The sequence below is a fragment of the Gadus macrocephalus genome, chromosome 3 (assembly GCF_031168955.1).
Source record: "Gadus macrocephalus chromosome 3, ASM3116895v1".
NCBI classification, from domain to species: domain Eukaryota; kingdom Metazoa; phylum Chordata; class Actinopteri; order Gadiformes; family Gadidae; genus Gadus; species Gadus macrocephalus.
In genome coordinates, this window is record NC_082384.1 from 3,611,351 (window position 1) to 3,637,444 (window position 26,094).

The following is a 26,094-nucleotide window of genomic DNA, read 5'->3' on the forward strand; positions in this document are numbered from 1 at the left end:
TAGGTTCTGGCAGACTAGATGTAGCAAAGGCGCATTACTGCCTCCACAGGCGACAAATAGAATTTTGGATAAATCACAAATCTCGCAAGACAGATTTCTAACGCGACGGGTAATATCGTCGAGGTTCATCTCGCGAGATCTCGTGGCACGAGATCTCGTCACACCCCTATGATATAGTGCACTATTTCGGGAACGAACAAACGAGAATTCGGACACTACGATGAACATTTCTAAACGTCATTTGCGTCAGTAAATTCGCCGGGTATTTGTGTGACGCAGACAGATGCGCCCACATCATGTAAACAAACCGGGCACTCACGAGGAAAGCTGGAGGTTGTATTGAAGTTGAATGTTACATTTCCTTGTTCAAGTTTTTTTAAATTAATTTTTAATGTTAAATATTCTATGTTAAATCCCAAATAAATTGTTGACATTTCTAAATGAAAGCCGTAAACTCTTCTTCTCCTCCGGAAAAACACTACCGCATTGCATTGTGGTATACGGGAGTAACATGTAGGGTACATCATATGTACACTCAAATTTTGTGTATTTTAAGTGCACTATATAGTGCATGAGTAAAATTTTATCTGAGCAACAACTTGAAACTGTTTAGTGTTGCAATTGTTCAATTTTGCCCATGGAGAAAATATATTTTTTAAAGAAACAGTCTGAGCCAATGTTATTTATTTTTATTTCTAAATTTCAGAATCTTGTAGTTATATTTTTTGTGTGTGGTAGCAGAATTCTAGCTTTGTATTGTCTAATGTTCCTATTGTTAAAAGCACAAAAGTGTGTTATGAACAACTAGCACATTTATATCTTGCATTTTGTTTTCTTACTGTACCGAAAATGAACCGAACCGTGACCTCAAAACCGAAGTAGGCAAGGCAAGGCAACTTTATTTATATAGCACTTTTCATACACAAGGCAGACTCAAAGTGCTTCACATATAAACATTGTCATACAATAAAATAAAATAATAGATAAGTAAAAGAAAACATATGCAAAGAAATGAGTAAAATAGAAAGTGCAATGTATTTAAGATCAGATCAACAGTCTCTCTGGTATCCGCGTCGGGACTCCAACCCAACCTAAAGGAACTTGGTACTTTCTCTGGGACTCCAACCCGGATTCTAGTAACCCTTATCCTTTCTCTCTGGTATCAGATCATGTATCTTTCTGGTAAAAATAGAAAATTAAATTGAAAGTTAAAAACGCTTTTTAGTAAGTAAAATTGAAAGTGCAATGTATTTAAGATCAGATCAACAGTCTCTCTGGAACCCAAGTCGGGACTCCAATCCAGATTCTAGGACTCTAACCCAGACAGAACTTGGAAACGTCTCCCACGGAGCTCGGTATGCCAACACCAGATAATGGCTCACTTTTTTCCTCTCAGATTCAACACAACCAATATCTGTGATTCCACGGCGGGAATCAAAACAACATAACTCTAACCACGAACCAAAGGAACCCACGTCGGGACTCCAACCCGACCTAAAGGAACTTGGTCCTTTCTCTGCGACTCCAACCCGACCTAAAGGAACTTGGTCCTTTCTCTGGGACTCCAACCCGACCTAAAGGAACTAGGTCCTTTCTCTGGGACTCCAACCCGACCTAAAGGAACTTGGTCCTTTCTCTGGGACTCCAACCCGACCTAAGGAACTTGGTCCTTTCTCTGGGACTCCAACCCAGATTCTAGGGCTCTAACCCAGACAGAACTTGGGTCTCAAACCCTTATCCTTTCTCTCTGGTATCAGATCATGTATCTTTCTGGTAAAAATAGAAAATAAAGGGAAAGTTAAAAAGGCATTTTAGTAAAATAAAGGCAAAGTATTTAAGATTTAGCAGAAAGCTAAAGCAAACATAAAAGTCTTCAATCTTGTTTTAAAGGTGCTCAGAGTTGGGGCAAGTCTTAAATCCTCTGAGTTTATTCCAGCTATTTGTTGCATAGTAACTAAATCCTGCTTTCCCATGTTTCGTGTTCACTCTGGGGATAATTAACAGATTGGTCTCAGAAGATCTTAGTGTTCTAGAAGGCTTATGTAGTGGAAGCATATCAGTTAAATATTTTGGGCCTAAACCATGTAGGGATTTATAGGTTAGCAACATGATTTTAAAATCAATTCTCTGATGACGTACCGAACCGAGATTTTTGTGTACCGTTACACCCCTAATATCTATATAATAATAATAATAATAATAATAATAATAATAATAATAATAATAATATTATATATAGGTATTTATATCATGTTACTGTATATCTTGTATTACGGCCAAAAGCTATGTGCGCCTCGGATGATATTATGAATCCTAAAGACTGCGTCTGACATCTCTGGTACTTCCACAACAAGCAAAGACTCGTAATGGGGGTTATCTCGGCCATGGTTGAGAAGAATTGGGGGAAAGGAACCTTCGGCCTTGACTCTCTCTGTACATATTGTACATATTGAGCCGCGACATGGAGGAGGGGATTGTACTCCCGGAGCTGAGCTGCCGGACTGCCGCCGAGCTCCCCCCGCCGGAGCTGCCGGACTGCCGCCAGAACTTCGGCGGTAGTCCGGCAGCTCCGCCGGACTCCCTGCCAGGCAGTCACATAGCAAACTAATGTCACATGACAAATTAGACATCTATTTTTGTATGGAATATCCCTGCTTCTGAAATGCGCGAACATCTCCGCCCAGCGCTAGTCCGCTGGTCCACAAAATCTTAGCTATGCTCTGATTGAAGTGGGGTTTGGAAAGTGGGTGGTAATATTCAAATGTTCCCCCTTCCTACGCAGGAGGGGGCAAATAAACAGACTCGCTTATTTGGTAACTGTAGGTGGGGTACTTTCTGAAATGCATATCTCACTCAGAAGAATCATGTACAGACTTTTTTCAAAGTTTGTATGCGTGTGGGAGCACCAGAGACCCAAAACAACACTCCAAATCCCTGGTAAAGTTATGTTTTCATAAAATGTCCCTATTCTCAGAATAAAAGACACTGGACAACATCATAAGATCCTCCAGAATTATGAGGACCAGTCAGAGTTCTGGTGATGAAGCCATTATGTTGAACCACGGCGTTCATTATTAATGATGATGATGATAATAATAATAATTCATTATATTTATATAGCGCTTTTCAATGACCCATAGATGCTTACCGTGAAGGGGGGGACCTAACTCTCCACCACCAGTGTGTAACACCCACTTGGGTGATGCACGGCAGCCAATCTGCGCCAGAACGCAAATATAATTTGTTAAGATGACTTTGTTGTTCCAAGTGAAGATCTCGCCTCCAGAAATGTCAACAATAACATATTGCACATTGGTATTTTAGAATTAATACCCCTTGCGTCATCATGTTTGTGGACAAGAATGATCGGCATGAAAGTATTTTTTTGACAAATCATTTTGGTTTTATTAAACCAGGAGGGACGGTACAGATGATTTGATCCCCCAGACCGCTGAGGTCCTGTAAGCCCCTCTAGCTCCCCAACCAGGGTCTACAGATCGCTGAGGCTAACACTGAGGTCCTGTAAGCCCCTCTAGCTCCCCATCCAGGGTCTACAGGCCGCGTGAGGCTAACTTCCTGCCTCTCTCTGCAGGCCACGCTGAGTGTGATCAGGAACGTGGTGCTGGAGGCCCTGGACTCCAACCAGAAGAGCCGGCTGCTGGCAGAGCAGACCACGGCCCCCGCCGCATGCCCCGCGTCCCCACCCCCCCATCAGTCACATCCCGGGGAGGCGGAGCTGGCCTACCTCACCCACGAGGGCCTCTTCATCAGCGACGCTCTGAGCGACGCCCAGCGGGCCCACGGGGGCCCCCAGGAGAAGAGCTCCGGCTTAGGCCCCAGGCCCCAGCATGGAGGAGCGGTTGAGCCGGAGGGGAGCCCCAGGCCCCAGCAGGGAGAAGCGGTGGGGCCGGATAGGGGCTCAAGCGACTCTGCCTCGGGGACCACAGAGTCTTCCTCCGGCAGGGACCAAGGCTTCATCGCAGCAGGGGGCGCTGTCAGCCTGTGAGTGACTGATCAGCATGCTAGTTTACTCTGTAGCCACTGAGGCGTTTTGTAGAAGCGGTTCTAAAGGAACAAAGGTGGAGCTTAGCTTTCTAGAGCCATTTGCAGGGAAAGCGTACATTGAGGCCATTCCTTGGCAATAATTACAGCAAGGATTAACCGTGTGGAGTGTGAAGGTTAGAATGAGAGGTTGATGTTAAAGCGCCACTGACCCCACTGTTTCAGCTGGAGTTAAAACACTGAGCTTTAGGAAAGTGGGGGCTTGTTATCCCCATGGTAACGATCCACATCAACCTTTTGTTACTTTTTTAGTACCGTCGTTGTGTATGAGTGTTATAAAGAGTAATGTCCTATGAAGTGTGCCACACACCTACTATCGTTTGTGTGTGGCTGTGACAAGTGTCCAAAAAGCTCAAATTTCTCTCTATGTTGACGACCCTATAAGACATATTACCAAGTTAAATGGGTTCACTGGCTCTTTAATGACAGACAGATCTTGCTACCCCTATTTTATTTTCAACCCTGGACACGCATGCGCCAACGCACAAGTCCACATAGTTGGTGCTAAGAGAAACTCCACTCATGGAATGACCAGCTTCAGACTAGTCTTGCCTCACTTTTGCTTTAAGGCTGTAATGTCATGTGTTGCTCTTTAACTAATCCTGCTGGTGCCCAGTGTAGCCGTTAGTCTTGTGGTGTGCTATTGGCCAGCCCAATGCCACTGTATCAGCCCCATTCCATGAGTCATGGTCACTCTCATTCAGCAGACAGATGCAGCCTGCATTGAACTCATACGGCTGTTCCCAAGAGGTCTATTCAGGTCAACCCCATCGTGGCGCTCAGTGTTTGCTCCGCTGAAATTTTGCTTGGTTGGTCCCCCTGGGCTGCCCTTTGTCATGTGACCATGCAGGTCGGGGGAGGACATGATGCCAAGCGAGCTGGAGCTTGGCCGCGTGGCCAACAACATCCAGGAGCTGCTGTACGCTGCCTCCGACCTCAGCCACGACCGCTGCGTCAAGGTCCTCATGGCCCGAGCCAAGGTAAGCAAAAACAGGCCCCCAGCACCCACACAGGGGCCCCAGCACCCACACAGGGGCCCCAGCACCCACACAGGGGCCCCAGCACCCACACAGGGGCCCCAGCACCCACACAGGGGCCCCAGCAACCACACACGGGCCCCAGCACCCACACACGGGCCCCAGCACCCACACACGGGCCCCAGCACCCACACACGGGCCCCAGCACCCACACACGGGCCCCAGCACCCACGCACGGGCCCCAGCACCCACGCACGGACCCCAGCACCCACGCACGGGCCCCAGCACCCACGCACGGGCTAGGCACCCACGCACGGGCTAGGCACCCACGCACGGGCTAGGCACCCACGCACGGGCTAGGCACCCACGCACGGGCTAGGCACCCACGCACGGGCTAGGCACCCACGCCCGGGCCCCAGCACCCACACACGGGCCCATGCAACCACACACGTGCCTCACTTCACCTAGTTCCCTGCTACCCTCCACCTAGGTCCCTGCTACGCTCCACCTAGGTCCCTACTACACACAGCACTAGGTGACTTTTACTGGGCTCTTCCAGACAAAGGACTCAGGGTGGGGACGTTAGAAATCTGGGGCCGTATTCACAAAGGATCTTAGGGCTAAAAGTAGGTCCTAACTGGCGAATTTAGGAGTAACTCCTAAAAATAATGGGCGTGTCACTCTTAAATTTAGGACTCCTAACTTTTTTCACTAAGAGCAATTCACAAAGTATTTTAGGACTAAAAGTAGCACCTAAGTCTAGGAGAGCTTAAAAGTCCTCAAGAGGACTCCTAACTCAGTAAGAATCATAAAATGCCTGCGAGACGAAATGTTAGGGTATTCAACTTATTGTGGAGTTAATGCGCAATGCAATAACATCCCAGACTAACAGGAATAATCTGATTAGTCCCGAAATAAAATGTTTGGCCACACTACGTTATTTTGTAACAGGGGAAATGCAACTTTGCAATGCCGAGTCGCCGACGATTTAAAATTATCGCAACCATCAGTCAGCCGTGCCATAAACTTTCCTTTGGACATTCAACAATTACACAGGATCAAAGCCAACTTCATGGCAATTGCAGGTATGCCCGTTGTGGTCGGTGCTATTGACGGAACGCACATAAAAATAATTGCGCCATCAAAAGACGAGGACGTGTTCGTCAATAGGAAGAAAGTGCATTCCATCAACACGCAGTTAGTTTTTTATGCAAATTTTAACATAGCCTACTGGATGTTGTTGCAAAGTGGCCTGGATCTTCAGCTACCCATGATTCGCGCATTTTAATGGTGAGCGGTCTGAGGCAGCTTTTTGAGATGTACCAGTTGGGTGTCACTTGCTGGGTGACAGTGACTATCCAGTGACTATGCAAGATGTGGAAGACACCCTACCTCAATCCACAACCGGGAGCACAGTTAAAGTATAACATGTAAGTGATTACGCAGATTACGCTTAGTCCTATGCGTAAAACACATCGTATTGGCTCTTTGACGCCTTTTATTTGTTGAATCCATCTTTATTATTGTTTACTGATTTCTTCCATGTATGCTAGAGCACACAAACATGCACGAAATGTTGTGGAGAGAGGAATTGGGCAGATGAAACGTCGGTTTCATGTCCTCCACGGCGAAATACGCCTCACCCCAGAGAGGGCAAGCACAGTAATCACTGTATGTGCCATTCTACACAACCTCTGCAAGCGGTTGAACATTCCACAGCCAGACGATGATGATGATGATGATGATGATGATGGCGATCAACATGACAATGAATTTGGCCGTGTGGAACCGAGTGGACAGGCATTTAGGGATCACTTTGAAAACACATTTTAGGTAAACACCTTGGCACAAATTAGTCAACAGTTGGGTAGTTCATAACATTTATTTTCTTTTAAATTGTACGTATTTTTATTGTTTGCTTTCTCTCTCTCTTGAACGTGCAGGCTACAACGTCATTATCGTGGTCTGCGCAAAATTGTCATCATGCGTGTATTCGGCTAACTGCACTATAACTATTTAATAGGAATTCATTTCTAGCCTAGGCTATTTCCTTTTTTTTCGGTGATTCAGTGGGCTCGTCTGAACAACCAATCACCGAACTGACCGCCTCTAAACTCGTGCACGAGAATTGACGTAATCCATAGTAACGGCGCGTCACTCTTAGTTCATTCTTTGTGATTTATCCTTAGTAAGAGTAGGTCTCAGCGGCTTTGTGAATAACTTTTAAGAAAAAACTCCTACGTAAAATGTTTTAGCGCGAGTTAGGAGCACTCCTAGCGGTAAGATAAAATGCTTTGTGAATACAGCCCCTGGTTCATTGGTCTGAGCCCTCACTGTGATAACCCCGTCCGGCCCGGGTCTAATGGCTCCCTCCCCAGGATGGCTCGCTGGAGCGCCTCAGCCCGGGGGAGTTTGTGGGCCTGTCCCAGGCCGTGGAGGCATTCGCCCGTAGCACGGAGGATCTGTGCTGCCGGCGCAGCGTGTCCCTGCGGGGGGCGCTGCAGAGCCAGGCCAACCGCTTTGTCCACCGCTTCCACGAGGAGCGCAAGACCAAGCTCAGGTAACCCACTCCCCCCACACCACACTGTTGCCTGCTGCCCCCCACCCAGGTACTCTGCCTCCCTCACTGATTAGACTGTTGGAGATGGCCTTCCTCCAACCCTCTCAAGCCTTCCCTCAGCCCCGCTGAGGCCGCCCACCAACTAGGGCTGTACGATCTATCGAAAATGTATCGTCATTGCGCTATACGTACCGCAAAAAATACTTATCTTCGATACAATGTAGTCTAAGAGTCCCGCACTGGTCCATTTTTTGAGACCTGCCCCCTGCGGCCACACCAAACGCGTTACTCGCGTTGGATAACGCATGTAACGTGCCTAACTTGACGCTTGATCATTGTGTGTCACAAAAATGGTTCAACGCGCCTGACGCGCCTGTGGCTGCGCTAGATTTAGGAGTCCGAGGTAGGAAACCCAAACGCCGCCGTGTTTGGGTGCATGATAGTATGGCAAGCCATCCCCGCCAGAAAACGGCATCATTTAGACGCGTATCACCTTCATTACGCCGTAAAAAACACCGTAAAACGTAGAAAAAAGCCGTATTTTACGCCGTCATGCGCAAAAAAGCGCCACTTTTTACGCCGCAATTAAGCCTTCCAAGAGCACGCGTAAATAGCGCCGTTTTGAACATCAAACCGCGCGTAAAATTCAGCGCTTTTGTGCACATCACAACGCCGTAAAATACGGCGTCTCTAGTATGCTAATAATCTCTGCCCTTCTTTTCTCTCAGCCAATGCATTTGAAGTGTTTGCGCCCAATCGCTGAACAAGACAAGCAGACCAAATCAGTTTAGCACAGATCTGCTTTGAGGAGTTCTCCTCTCATTTGTTGTTAGTTGTAGCGTCATATCGATATATATTAGTAAATCCAGTTCCTACAGTGTGGTCACCGTGGCCGTGGCCCAATCGATAGAGACGCTTGCTCTATAGGCAAGAGGTTGTTTAAAAATAAATAATAATAATACATATAAAGACGTTTTTAAACGTTCCATCGAGTCTCTCGCATTCTACAATGGGCAGCTTTATTGTTTCCCATGGGAGCCGGAGAAACTAGATTTCTTCTTCGAAGGTTGTGCTCCACACAGAACCGAGTACTTCGGGGCACCAGAATGCTTTAGAGCAGTACTGATCGCGTCGTGTCTTTCCAGTGTCAAATAGTTCACGAATAAAGTCACCATAAGGTTCAAGTGCGGCCATAACTAAGGCTAAATATAATTAGACAGTCTATTGCTGGTTTAGGTGGTTGGCTCTTTTTTCTTCGATGCGTTCTGCCTTCTGGTGTAGCCTATAACTATAAATGTATCTATTTTTGTAGGCCCTATTTGTTTTTCTGTTTAGGGTTTTAAAAACCAACACACAAACACAAAATCAAATGCCGTTTATTTGTTTATTCCTTTTGCCCTTTTTCAGTTTCAAAACCAAATCAGAAAAACCAAAAAACAGTCCTGTTAATTGTTTTTTCTGATTTTGTTATAAATCGGAATATTCAAAGAACGAACCATACACGGATTCTCCTACCTCATCACTTTACTGACACACACAATGTGTGGCAGTAAAGTGACAGGATCATTCCATAGACAAAAATCTTTCAATCTAACTAATTTAATTTAGGAGGATAGTCATTGCACAGATAGTCATTGTAAGTTAACCAAGTATTCTCATTATAGCTTAGTTATATCCTAGTTTTGCATATTTATGCATTGCATCCTATTTTCATATTTCATGTGGCATCTGTATTTTTATGTAGGCTACAGCATCTGTATTTTAAATGTAGCTTATATCTTCTTTTTACATTTTACCTTTTGCTGAGGTGGGCGCTGTATTAGCCTACTGTATAGGCTGTCTGTATTTGTGTAAGAGTTATTTGTATTGTGTAACCTGCTGGATTATGAAAGTTAGTTTGGGGTAAATAAAGTGTCTGTCTGCCTGTCTGGGGGAAAATGCCGTGAAAAATTTACGCACGGTGCGTTCAGGATTAGGACTGATATTATGTCGGCATAGGCCTAATCAATCGGGTTTTAATATTTGAAGCATTCATATCAGTCTATTCTTTTCGTAGGCTACTCTGCTGTTGGCCTTGATGGGGAGATATTTTTTTGCTTCCATGCACAAATAGTTGAATCCAACAACATTCCTGCGTCTCCAGAGCCCATTTTAGCACCGTGTCAGACTCAGTAGACTGTTACAAGCCTCTGAACGTTGTTAGAGCATGGCTCCCCAGTTCATCAGTGTCTCTCTCTATGGCTCCCTCTCACTCCTTTCCACTGTGTATTTATATCGATTGAACAAGAGAGGATGTTACCATAACTCTGCGAAAATAAAGGCTCCATGGCTGTAATAATTTAAATATAATTAACTTATAAAGCGTGTAACAAGACACCTAGATGATCTGGCTGGCTGACTAAAAAGGCACTGAATTTGGAACTTATAACACAGGAGGTCTGGCTTGCGGACTAAAAAGCATTACGATCATAAAAGCGTGACCATCTGACAAAAGCACAAATCTGACAATGAATGGATTCGATCCGACAACCTCTTCCCTACATAGCAAGCGTCTCTATCGATTGGACCACGGTTATCACAACGTTGAAACTGCATTTACTAATATATATATCTATATGAATATGACGCTACAACTAACGCCAAATGAGAAGAGATCTGTGTTGAACTGATTTGGTCTGCTTGTCTTGTTCAGCGATTGGGCGCAAACACTTCAAATGCATTGGCTGAGAGAAAAGAAGGGCGGAGATTATTGGCATACGAGAGAAACGCCGTATTTTACGGCGTTGTGATGTGCACAAAAGCGCCGTATTTTACGCGCGGTTTGATGTTCAAAACTGCGCTTTTTACGCGCGCTCTTGAAAGGCTCAATTGCGGCGTAAAAAGCTGCGTTTTTTTGCGCATGACAGCGTATTTTACGGCGTTTTTCTACATTTGACGGCGTTTTTTACGGCGTAATGAAGGTGATACGCGTCTAAATTATGCCGTTTACTGGCGGGGATGGCTTGCCATATGATATAGCTTAGATCGGGTGAGATTAAATAATCTCGGATATAAATAACAATAATCGGGTTAAATAACTTCACATGGTGTGTCTGGTGTGTTTCCAGCATTCGTAGTGTTGATCAGCAGAGATATAGTCCGCCAAGACGTTGAGGTTGCTTAGCAACAAGAGACGCTGTCCATGCAAGTGAATGGAGCGTTCCCTCTTCGTCATAACTATCAAACCAAACATCCTTCACATTCACCGAGCGAACAATATGAAAGTTAAATGCACATTTCTCGCTAAAAAAGTTTACATAAACGCATTTAATGGCGTAACTATGTTACTATTTTCACCCAGAATAAAGAAAGATGTCGGCCGTATGCTTCTGTGCAAGCGTCACTACTCTCTGCCAGTGACGTCGGGTCAAGCTCCACGCTGATTGGCTATCGCGGCTTAGCATCACGCGTTGGAGCGTTGAAAGTTAAATTTTTTGAACTCCGGCCGTTGGTGCGTTGGGGCCGTTACTTCGTTTACGTGCGTAATTACATGCGTCTGCCGCGTCTAATGGCGCGTTTCCACTGCAGGGTGCGGAACGGATCGGATCGCAAAGGTGCGGGTTGGGTCGCGTTTACACCGCCAAAAGTGGGCGTGACCCGGACTTTGCCGTACCCGTTCCGGCCCCGTTCTCGGGACTCCTCCGTTGGGGTACCGCAAACGAGACGAGACGCCTGAAAGGGTCCCGTGAAATTCTAGCTACACCCCCCCTCCGTTGATTGGTCGACAGAATCGTCACTTCCGGGTGACGCAGGGATAAAAACAAACGAACAGTAGCCTCGAGGTATTATTCTTTACAATTAACTTGTCGTGTAAAACGCTTGCTTGGGCGAACAAGGAGGTGGAGACGTTCGTCTGCATTCTTGGGGAGGAAGGCGTTTTTTACGATGTTTACGTAGCTGCCGCGGCGATCGACATCCGGCCTACCACAAAGGGTACTGTCGGCAGTGGAAACGCGACCTTGGAACTGAGCTGGGCTATACCGCCCCCTCCCTACCGCACCTTTGCGATCCGATCCGTTCCGCACCCTGCAGTGGAAACGCGGCATAAAGGCCCATTCATATGGAAAGGCCACAATCCGGCCCTGGAATGGCGCGGTAAAAACCGTACGGATTCCGTACGGTTTTGAATGACTAATAGCCGCGGCTATTAGTCATTCACTCCGGCTATTAGTCATTCACTCCGGCTATTAGTTATTCACTCCGGCTATTAGGTATGCAGAACGAGCCCCTCCCTCTTCTTTGCTTGACCACTAAGTTTGAAGGCTGTCTAACCAATCAGTGAAGAGAAATACCAGACTAAAGTAACGCATTGTCGAGACTAGAGCTGCAGTGCCTCCTAGGACATAGGACATAGGCTTTCAGGATCAATTCAGAGGTTCAACTGTTCGGGATTCATTTTGCTTAGCCAGTGAAAGTGATCAGCTGTAGATTCCACACACTGTTAAAAATACTTCAGTAGGCTATAAGTCCTCCAAATAATTCATTTGTATTCCGTTTTAGGCCATCTCACTAAAGGTCACTTAAATGTAGCCTATTTAAGCTCACCAAGTCCAGTATTCAGAATTCAAAGCATTTATTGACAAATACGTTCTATTTTTTTGACAAGCGAAGCCGACAGTCCTGCGCAAGTATGCAAAATAGCCATGTGCGCCAAACAGAAGATAGACGCAATGAACTGATTGTTGCGCATTGTTGTGGATATGTAGGCTGGTTAGTTGTGGTTGTTTGTGGTCTTAGTGAAACAGCCTTGCCTTGGAGTTGGAGAAGTTGGAGTGATTGTGTGAATGTGCGAGAGAGAGCGCACCTGCCGTGGTGATGTTGGGCTTGTTCTGGGCTTATATGTGATCAATGATGTATCTGTCTGATCGTATTAGCTGTAGATGGATGGTTAAATAATGTCACAAGATCGGTCATACTGCAGGCTCTCATTTGCAAATGCACTGATTGTGTGCCCGTCTCCGATATGCTATATACCTGGCATTTATTCAGTTCATGTTCTTCTGAGTGCGCAAGAACGGTGACAATTATTGTCGTGTTTGCATTGTAATGCACAACTTTGCCCCTGCCTGTTATAAAATAACGTGCATCCCAACAACTTTAGCCAATGCAGGCTCCTAGTGTGCAGGTACCTGTGTGTGTGTGTGTGTGTGTGTGTGTGTGTGTGTGTGTGTGTGTGTGTGTGTGTTGTCATGTAGGATATAGATTGATTGGCTTGCTTGCATCCATGAAATATTGTAATGTTATGGCCTAGCTAGCTACTGCATATCGAGAACAATCTGGGGATGAGGGCATCCCCGAATATTGACGGGTATTTCGCACACTGCCATCTCAATATATAGCCTAACATATACAAATATATCACTGTACTAGACACAAATGTATTTTCCACTAGCTAGTGGTCATTACATTGTAGTGAAACTAGTAAAGACAACACAGCTTTATGTTACGGCGAAACATGGAGGCACTGCAGCTTTAGTCTCGACAATGCGTTAGTCTGGTATTTCTCTTCACTGATTGGTTAGACAGCCTTCAAACTTAGTGGTCAAGCAAAGAAGAGGGAGGGGCTCGTTCTGCATACCTAAGTAATAGCCGGAGTGAATAACTAATAGCCGGAGTGAATAACTAAAAGCCGGAGTGAATGACTAATAGCCGCGGCTATTAGTCATTCCGTACGGATTCCGTACGGTTTTGCACTTTAACGCCTCGTTTCCACATACGTACATTCTCGTATGCGATCCAACCGTCTCCGACCGAAAGTCCATTCATTCCTATGTGATTCTCCGTAATGTCCGTTTTTCCTCCGAGACTCCTCCCCTCCGTAAAATGTCTGTCCGGTATGTCCGTAATATACGTTCAAATTTTTTTACTTTCGCCGTCGTTTTACGGAGATACCGTGTGAAAGTTTTTATGTTTTTCACAAAACATGTAAGTACCTGGCAGGCCAAACTCCTCACCGATCTCTTTCCAAGCCTGGTTGGTTTTGTTTTTTATATGTCGATCCTCATGTTCCAAAGTACCGGTCTCCTAAAAACGGCCATTATCATACGCTCCCCCATCTTTTGTCCGTAAATAAATTCATGTCCGTACGTAAAACACTAGCGACTCCTTCCGTAAATTTACGGAAGCACGGATACGAAAAACATACGTACGTGGAAACGAGGCGTTACCGCGCCATTCTAGGGCCGGATTGTGGCCTTCTTGGCTTTCCATAGTAAATGGGTCCGTCGCCTCTGAGCTTACGGCCGTTTCTCAATTTGCGTACTTGTGCGTGGTCGTGTGCTCGTGGACTCGTGAAACGTCATCAGTCGTTGCCCGAGCACTGTTCCAATTCGAAGCATGAATCAAGCGAGTACTGTCGTAAAACCCGGAAGTGTTCTTGATGCGTGCTCGATCTCGCCGTTTCACCGAGCATGCATCGGAGGTGGCTCGTGTGTACTTGCAACCATCGACATCTTATAGCCTAGACGGAGCATTGGCTGCTGGGACGCGAGAAATACGGCCGCCATCTTGGAGTGGTCAACCGGGAGCAGCAACAGCAGCAGAAACAGGATGCCGGGCTGTTGTAAATGTAAATGTAAATGGACTGCATTTATATAACGCTTTTCTGACCATCGGCCACCCAAAGCGCTTTACAATGTTGCCTCACATTCACCATTCACGCACACATTCACACACCGGCGACGGCGGAGTCAACCATGCAAGGCGACAGCCAGCTCGTCGGGAGCTAACAGTCAGGGTTAGGTGCCTTGCTCAAGGACACCTCGACACTCAGCTAGGAGGAGCCGGGGATTGAACCAGCAACCTTCAGGTTACCAGCCAACCCGCTCTACCTCCTGAGCTACTGCCGCCCCCCTTGTTCAGCGTATTCCTGCTCAAATCGGCGGACCATCCACAATAGGAATCGGGGGATTACTTTTCACAAGTAAGATTTAACATTACCGTACTATTGGTATAATTGGTATTGAATAATAAAACACGCCAAACCATGTGGCCTTTATCATAGCTACACGTATGACAAAAAACCGCATGAAAATCAGTGGTATTCAGTGAGGTATGATTGATTAAATGCGCTGACAGTTCATTGCTCCAGCCAAACGGATTACACTGAGTGGAGCGGATGACCACTCTGCAAGATGGCGGCCCCGCGTCTCGTCAGCGGCAGTAGGCGGTAGCATTCGATGCTCCGTCTATCATATAAGATGTCTATGGGTGTGTTCGAAACCACCTACTTGCTTCCTACTCTTACTAACTATGACGTCAAATTGAGTAAGCAGAACGTAGTAAGCGAGTTTTAGGTAAGCGAGTAGTATCCGAATGTCTTCTACTTCCGGAAAGATTTTGTGTAAGCATCGCTAGCTTACTAGACTTACTCAACTGCCCCAGAATGCACTGCGTCTATTCAAAAGAACAATGAAAGCAATGGCGCTAAACGGGGAGCCGCAGCAGCAGAGCCCACAGCCATACCGATGTAATTGTTTAATAATTGTTTTTAACATATCACCGCAAATCCTTAGGTTGAAGATGTACTGTGACGTTAAATGTGACGTTTATATATTTATTTATAATATTTATTAACGGCGCCCGGCCGGTAGGTTATTGACACGTCATTTGATTCACGTCATCTGAGGTGGTTAAGTAAGAACGGTCTTCCGAACGTCGATTACTCAAAATGGATTGCTCAATCATTATTTAAGGATTCGAGTAGTAAGCCAAGTATTTAGTAGGTAGTAAGTAGTAATTAGTAAGTCATTTCGAACACACCCTATGCTTGCAACCCTTATAAATCCCAGGATGCATTTCGCACTCGCAGCAGTACGATGGCGGACAATATGGTGAAGACGCACAACTGTAGCTTAAGTTACTCTTAACTTATGTATATATTTATATAATATATAATATAATAATAATAATAATATAAGATAATATATAAATATATACATATAAAGTCGTGCGTGTATAGCTCATACACATGGACACGCATATCTTTTCAATTTTTATTCATTCAGAATATTTACATACTATTTGAAAATGAAAGAGGCTGGGATTTTGTTTTATATCATTTGTTTATATTGTTCAGTATATGCCTAAATGAGGCCGTAGCACAGTTAACGGACGAGCAGAGGTGGTGACGTCATCGAGTCCGCTGCTGTTCCAATTGCAGGTACGTACTCGCGTGCTCGCAAGTCTGTGCTTGAAGTACGGACTTGCCAAGTACGTGCTTGCAAGTCATCGAGTCCGTAGTACGCGTGCTAGGAATTGAGAAACGGCTTATGAATCCGGAGTGCTCCGGGAGAACCGGAGCAATGCCACCGGAAATCGAGGCGGCAGTATAGAGTCAAAAGTCAGACCATTCGCGAAAATAGATAGAGTAGTATAATATCTGATATGTATATTATATATATATATCTAGTATTTGACGTTTTGTACTTATATTATACTATATACCTGACATTTTTATTTTATTGTTTATTGTTATTGTTTCCCTGCTTTGGCAATGAGTTGTAACTGGTCATTTAACAACATTTTGAGGAGATAATCTGCGGCCACCGCATCTGTCACATGCCACCGCACACTTTTTGCACTTCTTTTTGCCGATTTCGGATGACGCAAAGCAAAATCATCTTTACAGATGTCATGTTTGCGATTGTCGATGCCGTTCATTTGTGAAACGACAGTCACTGCCCTCTAGAGGATTTTTTGGGTAACATCCATAACAACGCTGAAACCAGACTGAGGTATGAAGGGTAGTTCCGGGGGCGACGTTTGGGGCGACGGACGAATTTCGTCCGGATCCGGAGGTATGGATCGGCCTTAACGCGTCTAACGCGACGCTTCAACGCGTGTGATGCGTCTACGCGCCTATACCAATGGTTCCCTATGCAAAAACGCAGATTTCCGACGCCCCAAACGCAAGTAACGCGGTTGGTGTGGCCGTACCTTTAAAGTTCAGCACCAGATCCGACCCGTCACCCGTGATAAAATCACAATTAAATCTGCACCCGCCCGGACCCATCAATATTTGGCCCGTTACCCGACCCATGCCCGCGATAAATCACACACAAGCTAAAATCACTCAAATGAATGTGCTTTATTTTTATCTCGCACTATTGGCTCCCCTCCTCCTATTTTGTCTTATGTTGGCACTCTACTCCACTACTCCTCTCCGCCTATTGATTGTTATGTGATGTGGTGCTCCTCCCCTCTGAGCCACCTATTGGTTTTGATGTTGGTGCTCTGATCCTCTCCTCCACCTCTCCTCCTATTGGTTGTTATGTGATGTGGTGCTCCTCCCCTCTGAGCCTTCTATTGGTTTCTATGTTGGTGCTCTGATCCTCTCCTCCACCTCTCCTCCTATTGGTTATGTGATGTGGTGCTCCTCCCCTCTGAGCCTCCTATTGGTTTTGATGTTGGTGCTCTGATCCTCTCCTCCACCTCTCCTCCTATTGGTTGTTATGTGATGTGGTGCTCCTCCCCTCTGAGCCTCCTATTGGTTGTTATGTGATGTGGTGCTCCTCCCCTCTGAGCCTCCTATTGGTTGTGATGTTGGTGCTCTGATCCTCTCCTCCACCTCTCCTCCTATTGGTTGTCACGTGATGTTGGCCCTCTTCTCCTCCGCAGCCTCCTATTGGACAACGAGCGCTGGAAGCAGGCTGAGGTGCCGGTGGAGTTCCAGCACCTGGTGGACTCCATCGCCGACGGCAGGATCGCACTGCCGGAGCGCAAGCCCCCAGGTGACCTTTGACCTTTGCTGAGGGGTCAACATCGGGTTATTATGGCCCAATCCCAAAGTGAGCCCTGAGGACTAAAGACTCATGGACTTAATTGATCTCAGTTGCTAAGTGAGTGAGTGCGTGAGGCCACATGGGCTCAGATAGGTATATATGGGATTGGGACTAGGGTTGGGCAATCGTCTACAAGCTTCCATCGTCTGATAGCGCCCCCTAGCGATCGGCGATAGTCGATACTATCGGGGGGGGTCATCTTTATAATAATTGTATAATATTAATTATTTATGATAATTTATCACTTTGAAAAAATCACGTTTTTATTTTTACGATGGTCTTCCCCTTGGACCAGCGTGAGCCGTGAGCCTCCGCTGATTTAAGTTTCGATGCGTCGGCGCCCGGGCGCCGCTGGCGCTGTCATGATGACACACGCTGATGACACACAGCTCGTAGCTGTGTTCGAAATCGTTCCCTATCACGGATATAGTGCACTATATAGGGTGCTCGCTATTTTGTAGTGTTGTTCGAATTCTCACTGGTTAATTTCATGCCCTATATAGTGCACTTAAAATACCCAAAATGTGAGTGTACATATGATGTTCCCTACGTGTTACTACCATATACCACAATGCAATGCAGTCGTGTTTTTCCGGAGGAGAAGAAGAAGCTCAATAACCGCAAGCGGCGAAAACGACTACATTTAATGATGGAGTCTCCGGCTTTCGTTTAGAAATATCAACAATTTATTTGGGATTTAACAAGAAAATGAAACATTCAAAATTAATACGAAAAACCTTGTTCAAGGAAATGTAACATTCAACATCAATACAACCTCCAGCTTTCCTCTAGAGTGCCCGGTTTGTTTACACAATCTGGGCGCATCTGTCTGCGTCACACAAATACCCGGCGCATTTACTGACGCAAATGACGTTTAGAAATGTTCAGCGTCGTGTCCGAATTCTCGTTTGTACGTTCCCTATGTAGTGAACTATATCATGAACACTATAGGGAATAGTGAGTGAGTGAATAGGGAACGATTTCGAACACAGCTCATGTACCACAGCTGTGACCCGGAAATGGTGCAGCGGGGTGTGATGTAATTTCGCCGTGCGAGCAGACCGGTAGGTTTCGAGCCCCTCCCCTCTCCTATCGCAGCAGTAAGTGAATACGGCAGGTCAGCGCTACATAGTATGTTTTCCACCGGTGCCAGTTAATTTCAATTACAATTTGCGGGGCTTTTTAAGTTGAAAAAATAGCTACCACAGCGCTAATAATAATAATAAAAAAAAAATTAAATTAATTATTAAAATATAATTATCGCCTTTTTATCGGCTACTTGAGACGATCGACGATGGAATCCATCTATCGTCGATAGTCAATAGAATCGACTATCGGCCCATCCCTAATTGGGACAGCACTTCACGAGAGCATGTTACCTTGTCAACGTTTAATGACAAAGATGCTGCTGACGCTTGCCGGTTTGGCAATTCTCCTTTTTGTTATATTGTAAATGCAATGAAAACAATCGGCTACAGCAATTTATTGATATTAGAAAATATAATTTTTACATTTGGATATTTCAGTATAAAGAATTAGGTCTTTAGCCTACACATACTAATCATAAATCAGAACGGGCTACATTTGGCTGAATTAAACAAGGTATAATTATAGTAATATGAAAAGCCGTTTGGGAGCCAAAAGAGCCGGCTCTTGTTGGTGGGCTGATCCAAATGATCCGGCTCACTAAAAAAAGGCAGAAATTCCCATCTGGTCGCGCATTGACAGTAGCGTTGTCTTGTTGTTTACCTTCCTAATTTCCGGATTTCCCTATGGTCTCCACGGTATACGTTAAAACGCTTTGAACTGTGGGTAATTCCCTTAGGCGAAGTCTGCACTGATGCAGACTCACGGAATGGGCTCGGTAAGTGTGGACTCAAACCCTCATGCCCTTTGGAAATCGACATTGGGACAGCCCTAAAGCCTTAATTATTTCGCGAGAACGCGCAGCTGAGTCCGTGAGTCCGGACATTGGGATTGGGCCTATGAAGTGTGGCGTTGTGAAACCATTCAGGAATATGTATTTGGAAATAAATGACGGTACTGTTGTTGTGAATTATATTTAATAATAACATTGAACAGTTCAGTACATTATTTTACATTAAAACACATTTCCATATATCATTATAATTAATTAATTAATTTAATCATGGGTATTTTTGTCCTCCCATATTGTATTTCATCCACTTTAAATAAATCGTACATCCCTTCTAGCATTTCAATTGATACACTTCTACAGCCACTTCTTTATCTAAATATCTATATCTATATATATATATAGTTAGATAGATAGAAGTGTGTGTAGTGTATATGTATATATGTATATATAGATAGATAGATAGAAGTGTGTGTATATGTATATAATCTGAAGGTGTGCGGCGGTACTCTTGGTTTGTTGTCAGGGAACGCTGAGGAGAGGAAACCTGGGGATTTCCTCCTGGTGGACGGCCAGAAGTACGCTGTTGTTGGGTAGGTATAGGCCCCTACTCCACTTCTGCACGGTGAGCCGGGCACTGAAGCCCTCTGAGGAGGTGTTATTCTGTTAGTCCTCTGAGGAGGTGTTGTTCTGTTTGTTCTCTCATGAAGAGGTGTTGTTCAGTTAAGGCCAAAGTATACTACTCTGTATCCGTAATCCGTATCCGGCCTCCGTAACTACGGAGACCCCTCGAGCATTCGAAGTTCTCTGTTCGGATGTTGGATAAGCAATGCAATTCGCCGCCCGGTCGATCTTATATGTTGACTACAAACCATGTAAATAGTTTTGTAAATAAACTTCCAAAGCTTTACAAATCCTATTTGGTGTTTTATTGGACCTTAATATGCAAAGTAAACAATGTACAAAGTAAATAAGGTGCAAAGTCAAACCAGAGAAGTGATTACAGAAATGATTTTGTTAGAGGACCAATCACAGCCCTTACCGTCACCATTGCGTTGACGGATAGTTAAAAAATATTGGATGCGCACGTAAGCTACGAAGAGGTTCTCCGTCAGGCTCTCTGGCTACGAAGAGGGCTCTCCCTGTCTACGTACAGCACTTTACGGAGGACTATAAACCGGCCTTAAGTCCTCTGATGAGGAGGTGTTGTTCTGTTAGTCCTCTGATGAGGTGTTGTTCTGTTAGTCCTCTGATGAGGAGGTGTTGTTCTGTTAGTCCTCTGATGAGGAGGTGTTGTTCTGTTAGTCCTCTGATGAGGAGGTGTTGTTCTGTTAGTCCTCTGATGAGGAGGTGTTGTTCTGTTAGTCCTCTGATGAGGAGGTGTTGTTCTGTTAGTCCTCTGATGAGGAGGTGTTGTTCTGTTAGTCCTCTGATGAGGAGGTGTTGTTCTGTTAAAGTCCTGAAGCCCTGCTGATGTGTTGTTCCCTGACAGGACGGTGCTGCTGCTGATCAGGATCTTCCTGGAGTACTGTCAGTGCATTAACGACATCCCCTCCATTACCACGGACCTGCTGTCCAGGCTGGCTGACCTGCTCAAGGTGAGCTCACCCATCTGGGCCCCAACAGGGTTAACATTCATGTTATTACAGTTCCTATTGTTTCTATTGTCATTTATAGATTATTACTGTGTTCAGTGTGGATCTCTTTTGATAAGCATATGTTACCGGCGCCAGATCTAGGGGAATGTGGGCAGGTACAAGGCCCACAGGCTGGTTTGCGCTGTGGGTAATATGAAGTGGAGAACAACAGTATTCAATCTTGCTCAAGCAATCGACAGTTTATTTACTCCTTTCAGAGTCAAATACTTTGGAATATAATAAAAAAGATAGCATAGATAGCAGCATAAATGCAACTAGATGGCAGCATAAATATCACAGCACAAACATCACAGTATAAATATCATAGCATAAACGCTAAAACATGCCTCAAAGTGACTTGAACTCTAATAATATATCTACATGACTTTGGAATATAATAAAACAATAAATAAACCAATACATCAATAATTGTCCATACCATAAATAAATAGCAGCATATATACAAATAGATGGCAGTATAAATACCACATCTCTACTTGTGTGTCCACCCGCACACACGCACCAACCGACGACACCAACGGCTTCTGCCAGCTCACCAGCGACAACCGCTAGCAACTACATTCAAAACACTGCAAATCACACTTTCAAACACAACAAAGCTCCCCAAACACAACATGAACAAACGCACCACCCATAGGACTGCATGATAGATTAACCATGGTTCAATGGAATATAATAAAACATTTCCTGTGGGTAATATGAAGTGGAGAACAACAGTATTCAATCTTGCTCAAGCAATCAACAGTTTATTTACTCGAGCTATGGTCTCCATGGCAACCCACTATGGCAATAGTGCACAGTGCCACCTAGTGGCATGAAAATAAATACAATAGCGGGTAATACAATTAACCGCTAAAACAAAAAAATGTGAGGGAGGGGAACTGTTTTATAACACAAGCCATTTTCTATGCCTGTTACACATACACTCCTATTAGCACACACTTGGTACTACTGCACAAACACACACACTCTACTGCTGCACAAACACACACACACACACACTACTGCTGCACACACAAGCACACTCTACTACTGCGCACGCACACCCACTCACTCACACACTCACTACCATTTCACACGCACTATACCGTTTCACACAGGCTCTCTACTGCCGCACACACACACACACACACTCCTGTTGAAACACACTCTGTACCGCTGCACACACACACACACACACACACACTGTACAAACACACACTCTGTGCTGCTGCACACACACTCTGTGCTACTGCACACACTCAGCACTGCTCCACACACTAAATTACACACACTCCCTGTACTGTTGCACACACAGTATTCAACAGTGATTCTGCTGCTTACTCTCCAATAGTGATTCTGCCTCAGAGCATTCTATTAGCTATGAATTCAAACGGCACTAAAGCACTTTTGCCTTTGGTGATGAGAACCTTAGTAAAGTACTTATGGTGCGTACGGTGATGGACTGCTATGTTGTATACAACCCCGTCCTGACCCCCCCGTCCTGACCCCAACCCGTCCAGACTACTGTAATGAATTAATGCCCTTAAATATGACTACTTTAATGCCTTTGTATATATAATGTTAGTTTCCCTGGGTAAAGGGACATTGGCACCCCCTATCGCCTTTTGCCAATCACTTCAGGGAGGACGTTACTCCCCCAGCCTCCGTTGACTCCCATCAATTTCCCCGAAAGTACTGGCGGCCGGTGAATAATATGGGTTTCAATGGGAGAGAGGAGGAAAGTCCTCCTGAGTGGGTGTGACTTTAAAGGCCTACGTGCAGGTTAACCGAAAGTTTTGATTATTGGCTATATAAAGCACTCAATATGTGTATCATTTATAAAATGTCTCAAATAGTGTTTAAGTCCAGTTTTTGGCAGTAACGGGTGTTTTCTGACGCCATTCAGCGATGACGTCACGTTAGGAGACGTGGTGGAAGGTAGCCTCAGCCTAGTACTAGAACTATGGCGTCTAAGAGGTGGCAAGAACCACAAATAACATGTATGATTGCCCACAGCAGTCTAATTTCGAACCTGTCAGATGTGAGAGGGCGAATGAGGAATTGCTGAGAACTGATGGCGGTCAAAGCCAATTAAATGCATGGTCAGAGGAGAATGAGTGGAGAGTTGCTATCATTTAGCAACGCAGCAACGAGCGCTGGAGCTAGTCAATGAACAGCAGTGCATGCAATAACGACACTTTTATTTATTTTTACTGTCAGTGAATAGCACCGAGTGAAAGTCAACGTTTTCTTTATATCTAGTGACAGTGATTATGTCACAAGTACCGGTAAACTTAGTCAGAAGATCTAGAAATAGAAGGCATAATGCTAGCTATGGGCTAACTTAGCCTATCGGACAGCATTCAGTGCACTTGCAAATGAGTGCCGGCAAGTATAACCGATCGTGGTGTGACATTATTTAACCATCAATCTACCGCAAATACGACCAGACAGATGTACATTGAACAAATACACAAAGCACACCGTCTAACCCGGCGGATGCTGACAGACAGCCCACAACAAGCCAAACATCACCACGGCGGATGTGCTCTCTCTCTCGCACGCCCGTACACAATCACTCCAACTTATCCAACTCCAAGGCTAGGCTGCTTCACTAAGACCACAACTAACCACAAGGCCTTCATAACCATGCAGTATGCCGAAGCCGAAAAGGACAGACGCACAGTCGCACACACTCATCTTATGCAAACCAATCCGTTTTATCATCAACATTCAGTCACTGCAAAGATTTAAAGACTAGCCTCTTACCATAAGTTAGAATGGACCCAAGGTATGTGATTGATACAGTCTGGTTCGGCTTTCGCTTGCTATCCGTTTTTAGCATGACTTCTCAACATTACGTCTTTCTTGTGTTAGGCGCACATGGCTAATAACAGGATTGGCTTAGCCTGGTCCTACCAGACCATCGTACTTCATTTCATTTATACAGAAGGTCTGGAACTGCTCAATTGACAAACGTTCACTCACTTGGAGGCGGGAGTCTGTAGAAGTTTTAAAATGATTGGATCTGCCCAGTGCCATTCTGGATCTGCCATAACCAATCGCATAGCGTTTTGTCGTGACGTATGTCATGCGACGGGACCGGCTCCTTCACCACTAACGGAGCCAGCTGGAAAATCAAACTTTTCCCGAACCCGGTGGGGAGAAGCGCCACAACATCATTGCCACCCAAAAAACTCAAAAGCTTGTTCTTGCTCCGGCTTTAATTGATCGATTTTCGGCAGCGATCCCACAACAGACCGAATAGCTTCTCTCGTATCCTTCTCCATTGTCTCTGACTACAACTGAAACTGGCACGCGACCTAGACATCATCGTTCTCAGCCACTCCCTCTGTTCGCTGATTGGACCGCCAGAAATCTGGTTTCCATGGAAGGCATTCATATTAAGCAGACCCAGACCTAGTACTGAAGTGAAATGAAAATTGAGCGGAAGTAGGTAGGTTGGCGGTGCCAGGCTAGGATTGGCTGGCTCCGCAAGGCAAATAATATAACATATTTAATTATCTTTCTGTCTATCCTATCTATCAAGGGATCGAAGGAATTCCTCGAGGATCAATCGAGTACTCGTTAAATCGAATCTATTTTTAGAATGCAACGCATCTGCAGCAGGAATAGGCCTAATGATGAACGGCAATATTACCAACCAAACATGTAATGCTTATTCTCCATCAAAACAGTCAGAGTTATCAGAGTATTCATTATTTATTTTTGCAAACGTTCAAAACACATTTTCCTTCCAAAAATAAATATGCGTCTCACAATTTAAATCACGTCGAACCAAGGCCTGTAACGTTTAAAAAAAAAAAAAACGAAACAAGTAGCCTAACCATTGCAAATAATTTAAAGCTGCAAATAAAACGGCAGTAAATGGACTATGGAAATACTCAGCGTTGTGATCTTCTCTACACGTCCGGTATTAAAGCTGCGTCTTGCGGCGGTGAAAATAGCCGACACACTTGGTTGCTGCGGGTCTGCTTTCCCGAACTCACCGTTGTTTCAGGTGCATATGTTGCCGCATAGTACTTGTAGTACTCTGGTAGCTCGATTTCGCTTGGCATATTTTACATTTCACCTTATGATCTCCTATTTCTTTAAAGTATTTCAATTCTTCGCTGCGCTTTGCTTTAACCGCAATCCCTTAACTTTTTGAATTCTGGCGTGCCTGAATTCCTCCTAGCGGGCACGCGCCACACAGAAACACAACAAATTTGATACATTTCATTTTCTTTGTGCCCACAGCATGCGTTAGTAGCGCCGCACAGAAAATTTATACATTTGCTTCAGAAAACTTTGTGTGCGATATGCAAACTCGAGTTTGCCTGTCCACCAACCGAGTTCATTTGTAACGAGGAGTACTCGAGTAATCGATTCCTCACGCCCATCCCTACTATCAACGCATGGGTCTAGTTTTAATGTGATTTATTTTGTGTGTGTCCAGTCAGACTTGTCTCCCTAGTTCTGTGTGGTCTTGTATACTGGGTGAGCAGAATCACCTAAATGAATTCCCGACGTGTAGTTTGGTATTACTTGACTAGGCTATTTATCTATCTAGGCTATTAGTCAACAAATACTTGCCGAAGGCGAAGTGAATAGTAGAGAATAGCCCCCGAGACCTAAGGTTTATTTGTTATCAGCTGACATTTTGCGATGAAAACAATCTCGAGTTTGAGATGTCAATCATGGGATATTGCCCAATATCTCGAGATAGCGAACCAATCAAATTGCGCCATTTTAGGAAGTTCACGTGTAGCATATACTAACTATAGATAATATCTATATATTTATCTGTATAATCTGCTGAACACTCTCTTACTAGTCTCTACTCTCAAGGGTCTCAATGTGGCTTTGGTCCGTGTCTCCCCAACGTGACGTCATGCAATGCATTCTGGAGGAAATGATAATCAATAGCAAACTGCTAAAGTAGTACCTACTTTTTCGTATTACATTCCGTTTTGTGATACCTAACAACATTAAATACAATAAATAACTGTTTAAATCTTAAATACCAACAAGCGACTTGCACAAATTCGTTGAAAAATAAACCCTGCAACACGACCTTTAAGGGGTCTGATTCGCGCAAAAATCTATTCGTGCTGCACTATTAACAAATAAGCAGGACCCGTGGCTGGTGAGCCGT

At 44.8% G+C, this 26,094-nt stretch overlaps 1 protein-coding gene across 2 annotated transcripts in view; it reads left to right on the forward strand.

Moving 5' to 3' along the window:
* vps54 (VPS54 subunit of GARP complex) overlaps positions 1 to 26,094 on the forward strand; it is a 59,417-nt gene that overhangs the window by 27,689 nt on the left and 5,634 nt on the right. For both annotated transcript variants that reach the window (XM_060046099.1, XM_060046098.1), the window contains 6 exons: positions 3,593 to 4,002; positions 4,913 to 5,042; positions 7,418 to 7,599; positions 17,257 to 17,369; positions 19,823 to 19,889; positions 20,789 to 20,894. In XM_060046099.1, the coding sequence (XP_059902082.1) occupies positions 3,593 to 4,002; positions 4,913 to 5,042; positions 7,418 to 7,599; positions 17,257 to 17,369; positions 19,823 to 19,889; positions 20,789 to 20,894 (1,008 nt within the window). The remainder of the gene's footprint in view (positions 1 to 3,592; positions 4,003 to 4,912; positions 5,043 to 7,417; positions 7,600 to 17,256; positions 17,370 to 19,822; positions 19,890 to 20,788; positions 20,895 to 26,094) is intronic.